This window comes from Girardinichthys multiradiatus, chromosome 22 (genome assembly GCF_021462225.1).
Source record: "Girardinichthys multiradiatus isolate DD_20200921_A chromosome 22, DD_fGirMul_XY1, whole genome shotgun sequence".
Lineage (NCBI taxonomy): Eukaryota > Metazoa > Chordata > Actinopteri > Cyprinodontiformes > Goodeidae > Girardinichthys > Girardinichthys multiradiatus.
In genome coordinates this window covers 24,941,065-24,948,218 of record NC_061814.1, presented here as the reverse complement: position 1 = coordinate 24,948,218, position 7,154 = coordinate 24,941,065, and the positions used below count along the sequence as shown (strand labels likewise).

Here is a 7,154-nt window from a genome sequence, read left to right as displayed (position 1 = left end):
TAATGGGGTTAAGAGCATGGGAGGGTATGGTTCTCATTTTAGCAGCAAATGTGCTCCCTGTGGCCGAGGCTCATGCTCTTTCACTGAAGCAGCATTTTCTCCAGTGGGGTCATTGTTGTGAAATGCACTAAGTCAAGTTTCTGTCATGTTTATCCATGGGAATTCATTTTTCTCATGAGATCACTATGTCTTAAGTTAACCAGTTTGTTCTGGCATCAATGTTAAATTATTTATATATGACAGTGACAAAATAAGTCATGAAGAGGGAGACACATAAATCTAATGAACCCATGAATTTAGATGACTCACACAGCTTTGAGTTTTGTTTTTTGAAGATACTCATACTGTTAGGGGATATTTATAAAAATAAAACTGTCTGAGAAGTAAATATGTTTTCCAGAGATACAGCACGTTGCAAAAATATCCATAACTCTTTCTTCCAGCACTGCCCTGCATTTGGCTGCATTCATCCATCCCCACAGCATGATGCTGCCACCACTGGGTTTCACACTGGTGTGTTCGGGGTGATGTGCAATGTTAGCTATCTGTTTTTGAAGTGGACAGTGTCCTGTAAGGTGTTTCAAGCTTGGAATATTGTTCTATAACCAAGCCATGATTTATACATCTCTACAACTTTCTCCCTGACCTGCCGCTGGGTTTTCATGATGCTATTTGTTTACTAATGTTCACTAACAAAGTTCTGAGGCCCTCACATAAATCTGTTAGGCTCTATTTACTAAGTGGCTTCTGAAGGCAATCGGTTCCACTGGATTTTATTTAAGGGTATCAGGAGAGAAACTGGCAGGTTGTTCAGATTTGTAATTATAGAATGATTTTTTTCTGGACTCCTTTTCTAATAAAAGTAATTTTAAATCAGAGTTTATCTGTGTTGGCCTTTTAAGATTATTAAAATATATAACTGCCAGTATTTGATTGCTGAAGTGTCTTTAACAAAGCACTGGCTGACTGCCAAATAAAACCCTGCTTACAGCAGATGTAGCCGAGCTTTGATACTTAAAACGGAGCTGCAGCATAGTTCGTTTCTCCTTTAAAGCATTTTGTCATTTCACTGTAATTCGCTTTAAAAATGGTTGAAGCGGAATTCCCTTTGACAGCAGACACACACCTGTGAAGAGTCGGTGGGAGGTCCACCTGTGTGTGTCCCTGCAGCAGCAGCATTAGCAGGCTGAAGAACCCTCCTCCTCTTCCTCCTCCCTGCCACCGTCACTCGTTCCCCTGGAAGCCGACACAATCAGTCCGCTCTGCTGCGCTGGCTGCAGGGTTCGGTACCCGTCCAGAGAAATGCATGGCAAAATCCACCGTGCATTGGGCATTTTATGTTGGAAACTTGTGTTTTAAAGACAGCATTTCGATTTAGACCATGACCGCACCCCTCTGAGCAAGATAAAAGGCTTTTCAGACATGTCCCACCAGCAGCGGCTCGTCCAGCTTTCCGGAGCTTCGCTCGCCGTGGTCTTCGGCCCGGACGATGAGAGTTTACCCAAAGCAAATGCTCCGAGTGGCCAGGAGATATTTGCTGACTTTAAAGCCCAAAACTCGCGCAGTTTCTGGAATAAGAGACTCGTTAAGGCCATGGCTGAGGTATACTTTCAGGGATGGATGGAAAACTTGGTGCTTTTCATTCAAGGGAACGCAAACAACTTGGAGGTGCTGAGGGAAGCGTGGATGCGCAGGGCTCTGAGGTCACCAAAGGGATTCATTATTAAAGCTGTTGGTATGTAACTGCCCTGCAGTATCTGCTCTCCTAGATGCATTTTATGTCCACACAGTTGCTAGAATCACCAGAAAAATGCATTAGAACAAGGTGACTTTTTATTTGAGTCCCATTAGTATTTGTTTATAAGAATGGAAAAAGTGGGTGAAAGCTATAAACACAGACTAACACATAGGTATCAGATGGAGCACTGTTGCTTTCTTTGGAGTTTTATTGGATAAGCCACAAACTTCAATTAAATTTAACGGCCAAAGGCTTAGTTTTACAATAAAAGTGTGGTTTTCTGTTTGGAAGACATAGTAAAGCATGTCTACATGGTGGTATGCATTCATGGGCTGGTGGGAGATTCTCACAACCTGATAACCTTGAGTAAAATAGCACAGTTTCATGGTATCATGGTGTGAACTAAATATTATTACCAAACAATAAAATATTACCCAAACACCTTTATTTATAGCAGAGAAGCAAATTTTACTCCTGCTGCTGCTATAATCATACAACAAAATAACTACAGTTATAAACAGATGATCTACATTGTATTGTTTTAAAACAAATTTTGTTGCAGTTTTTTTATTCTTCTCCTCAAGATCTGACCGTTTTGTTTCCTTCATCTGTTGTGTGCTTAGCGCCACCTTCGCGTTGAGGTTATTATTGGACTTTCCAGCATGGACAGGCCCTCTACATGCAAAAACAGGGGAGGGGCTGCAAGTGGATGTTCGTAGAGAACCTCAGCAGACCCGGCTATCTGGTCGAGCGGACACTAGAGCAGACTGGGAGATTTGAAGTAGGCCCAAAACAGACATGCTGGTCTTAAGCTGGCTAGGTGTTGATTTGAAATTGAAGGTATGGCTTCCTGCCCAGGCCGGTGTCCTGCCATGGGGCGGCTCAAGCAGTTGTGACGAAAAGTAGTTTTCTGTTTCTTTTTTGCATGTTCAGTCAATGGGGATCCATCCTGCATAGTGTAAGCACTATAAACTATAAAGCAATCACCTCTTGTATAAAATATAAAGCTGTAGTCAAACCTGCATTAGGTTATTACACTGAAGAGATAATCTTTAAAACACAAATTATGAGCGCTCACATAGGAGGTTGAAAGAATTTTTACTGCCCAGTGTATTTTTTTAACATTTTTGTGGCACTAGTGGCCTTTATTTCACAGTATATAGACAGGAAATGGGCAGAGGGAGAAGGGGGGAAGACATGCGGTAAAGGTCACAGGGTCGGGAATCGAATCCTGAATGGTTGCGCTGATTCATAGCCTATATGCATATGCATGCTCTACCTCTACACCACGCCCCGCCGCAGCCCAGCGAATTCTTGATCGAACAGCATCCCTTAGTTGTTGACACAGTGAGTTTACCAAAGCTTGTTACCAAAGCTCAGTGTAACCATTCATAATTGTTCATATTTTCTGGCTGTGTTTTAAAGCAGAATATAGCTGAGATGAAACAATGAAGTAGGGATGGAAACCCTTTATTGGAGCCTCCTATAGCCTGATCTCATAGGTTGTTAATGTGGAGAGCACGCACTGCAGCAGAAAATGACAACCTTCTGTGGGTCTTAGACCTAATTATTATGAAGAGATACACATGGTTATCGCTTTTATTTTCTCACTTTAAAACTGTAATTTGACTTTCCACTCAAAAAGCAGATCTAAGGTTCAGATTTTGTGATGCAGAAAGGTTAGATCTTGGATATTTACTGTCCTGGCAACACTTGGAATATGAAGGTTATGATGTTTGATCTTTACCATCTACTTGCTGACTTTGTGTCTTGGCTCTGCCAAGATTTAGCAGTGCATAGACAAGTCAATAAAGGAATGCAAAGACCACACAGAGGGAGACCTTGGGAGGGCGTGGAGTGGGAGAGGAGGGGGTGAGGCTGACACGTCGTCCTGGTGGGAGACAGTTTGTGACCCTAAACTTCGATTTAGCTAACAAACAAACAGCAAATAGGCCAAAGGTGAAACTGAACTTGCTGTCATGAACACAGACATGGTTTACCTCAGAACTGAATGCAAGGGAGACATCAAAATGTCAAGTTGTTCTTGTTTTAAATTGACAATAATTTGAATGCTAATGTCACCTTTAACTTGAGATGCAGAGTTTGCTGACTGATTTCCGATCTACAGTTTTTGTAAATCTCTGGGGTCTCATTTATACAAGTGGCGTACACACAAATGAGGCCTAAAACTGGCATACCTCACTTTCCATGCAAAGGTTGTGATCTGTAAAATACAAACTTGATGGGAGAATGTGTGATCCCTCACGCAAACTCTGACCCATATATACGCTTGTTTTGGAGACGGGAAACTGGCAACGCAAATGGTGAGCTCACACTCACACATTTACTCAATATTTAATTTTAATCATAGATCGACTTCATCAAGTGCAAGTAAAACAGCAGTGTTATTTATGCTTGTGGTGGTGAGCCCCAACTATACAACCTTTCAAATAAAAAAAAAAATGCCTATAAGTCAAGTTAAATCTTAAATCAAAGTCGGCACATCTCATCAGTTTTCTCCCCATCACATTCCTCTCCCCGATGATCACCAGGGTGATGTGTACCACAGATTAACACATAAATTGTGACAAGGTGTGGGGCAATAACGCGGAGTGCTGTAAACATTTAAATACGGTGGAGACACAACCCTTCCTTTAAATGGTAGCGCCGCTACTGTGGCTACCAAACATGGTATTTTTTCGACTCTCCACCTCACATACCAACATATCCATTTCTGTCTTTCTTTGCGTTTCTTTGCTCTTATCTCCGTGGTTGCCAATGTTAACCATGAAATAACATTGATCAGATGGGTAATTTAAATACACATAGACATTCATGAGGTGCTTTGCATTGACCATTTATGGTTGAATGTGGGCTTGTAGAGGGCGGAACATGAAGCAGAACCACGTTGAGGTGCAGCTATGATTTATGAAGGGGAATATGCTTACTGGTGTGCGTGCGCATGGTTTTTTTAAGTCTGGATTTTGTTTGGCGTACGCCATTCTTTGCTTTTGGCTGTACATACATTTTAGTTTAGATCATACTCAATGTTTTATAAATGACACCCCTGATCTGCCGAAACCAATTTTGGCAGATTTTGCTGTTCTTCATAAGAACTCCAATGAAGAAAATAGGAACAGCACTTAAAATCAGTTTTTTAGCCTTGCTTTAAACTCCCGTGTGAGAGAGAGAGAGCGGTCGATGTAAAACAGGGTGTTACTAATATTTTCAAAATGAGGGCTATATGATTACAAGTTGACATTAGCAGTTAGCACAGCTAGCATTACTAAAACAGGTCTGTCTATTTTTTTATTATCCAGAGAAAGTTTTATCATGACTCAGATATTTTGAAAAGGCTGCTACCACTTCCAAAACCAACTTGTTCCATTGAAACCTTAAAAGGAGAAAGAGCAATTTTGCTGTGGCCTTCCTGTTACCCGCTGAAGTCTTTGTCTCTTTTTCTCTCTCACAGCTTGAACGAACTGCAGACATACAGGGGTTGGACAATAAAACTGAAACACCTGTCATTTTAGTGTGGGAGGTTTCATGGCTAAATTGAACCAGCCTGGTAGCCAGTCTTCATTGATTGCACATTGCACCAGTAAGAGCAGAGTGTGAAGGTTCAATTAGCAGGGTAAGAGCACAGTTTTGCTCAAAATATTGAAATGCACACAACATTATGGGTGACATACCAGAGTTCAAAAGAGGACAAATTGTTGGTGCACGTCTTGCTGGTGCATCTGTGACCAAGACAGCAAGTCTTTGTGATGTATCAAGAGCCACGGTATCCAGGGTAATGTCAGCATACCACCAAGAAGGACGAACCACATCCAACAGGATTAACTGTGGACGCAAGAGGAAGCTGTCTGAAAGGGATGTTCGGGTGCTAACCCGGATTGTCCAAAAAACATAAAACCACAGCTGCCCAAATCATGGCAGAATTAAATGTGCACCTCAACTCTCCTGTTTCCACCAGAACTGTCCGTCGGGAGATCCACAGGGTCAATATACACGCCGGGCTGCTATAGCCAAACCTTTGGTCACTCATGCCAATGCCAAACGTCGGTTTCAATGGTGCAAGGAGCGCAAATCTTGGGCTGTGGACAATGTGAAACATGTATTGTTCTCTGATGAGTCCACCTTTACTGTTTTCCCCACATCCGGGAGAGTTACGGTGTGGAGAAGCCCCAAAGAAGCGTACCACCCAGACTGTTGCATGCCCAGAGTGAAGCATGGGGGTGGATCAGTGATGGTTTGGGCTGCCATATCATGGCATTCCCTTGGCCCAATACTTGTGCTAGATGGGCGCGTCACTGCCAAGGACTACTGAACCATTCTTGAGGACCATGTGCATCCAATGGAGGAGCGAGTCAGGAAACGTTTTCCTCCACCAGTATCACGTAGTGACCTGGCCACTATCCTGCAAGAAGAATGGCTTAAAATCCCTCTGACCACTGTGCAGGACTTGTATATGTCATTCCCAAGACGAATTGACGCTGTATTGGCCGCAAAAAGAGGCCCTACACCATACTAATAAATTATTGTGGTCTAAAACCAGGTGTTTCAGTTTCATTGTCCAACCCCTGTATGTTGACATGTTGTAAAAAATACGGTTTCCTTTTAAATTGCTTCTTACATCTCTGGGATTCTTCCTACTTTATTTTAAACAACTCACTGGAACCTGAAATGGCCTATTTTGAGTTTTTAGTAATCACATTTACACCACAGAGTGCCACCTGGTAGAACTAACGTGGTCGGAAAGAGATTGGATTTTGAGCTTTGTACTAGTCGATCAATGATCAGGATCAAGCTGAAAATCGTTCGATTCTGGTCACCAGCTTATTTCTCAGTACATCCCTACCTATAACTACACTTTAAGCTAATTCTTTGCAGCAGTTTGTATGGAAATCAGCTTTGGCCTGATGTCACAGCCTGGTTTATGGCCTTCTCATTGGGAGCTGGTCAGCAGTGAATCACCATGCAACTGGCTGCCGACTGCAGCCGCTTATCCTGCTACCAGGATTAATACCCTCTACGTTTCACAGCCGGTCAGGGACTGTGTGGAAGTCCGACTCCTAGATTGATATCAGGCAGGGAATTTCAAGGCCTTGACATTGTCCTGATATAAAAATGTCAGCTGCAAAAGAGAAATGTTATGAGTTATGCGCTACAGTGCATTTTCAAACAGCCCTATTTCCTTTCCCAGGACGGAGCAAGGTTGGGACGTGCTTTTACTGCTCCACGGAGTTAAGTGGCTTTTTTAGGCGACGTAAAGCTGAAGCAAGCCAGATGTGGCTGAGGTTAGTTGACATAACTGAAGAGACCTCCAGTCCGAGAAAAAAGCAACAACATAACTGATTGAATCTTGGATAACATCTTGCTGGTCGTGTCTGATTATCAGAGTTAGCAGCCTGAG

The 7,154-nt window shown here is 42.5% G+C and overlaps 1 protein-coding gene across 1 annotated transcript in view; it reads left to right on the top strand.

Moving 5' to 3' along the window:
* The first annotated feature begins 1,149 nt into the window (after nucleotides 1-1,149).
* The window catches only part of stox1 (storkhead box 1), a 30,538-nt gene continuing 24,533 nt past the window's right edge, over nucleotides 1,150-7,154 (top strand). Inside the window, exon 1 of the mRNA XM_047352526.1 lies at nucleotides 1,150-1,735. Coding sequence (XP_047208482.1) covers nucleotides 1,423-1,735 — 313 coding nt within the window. The 5' untranslated portion in view covers nucleotides 1,150-1,422. The remainder of the gene's footprint in view (nucleotides 1,736-7,154) is intronic.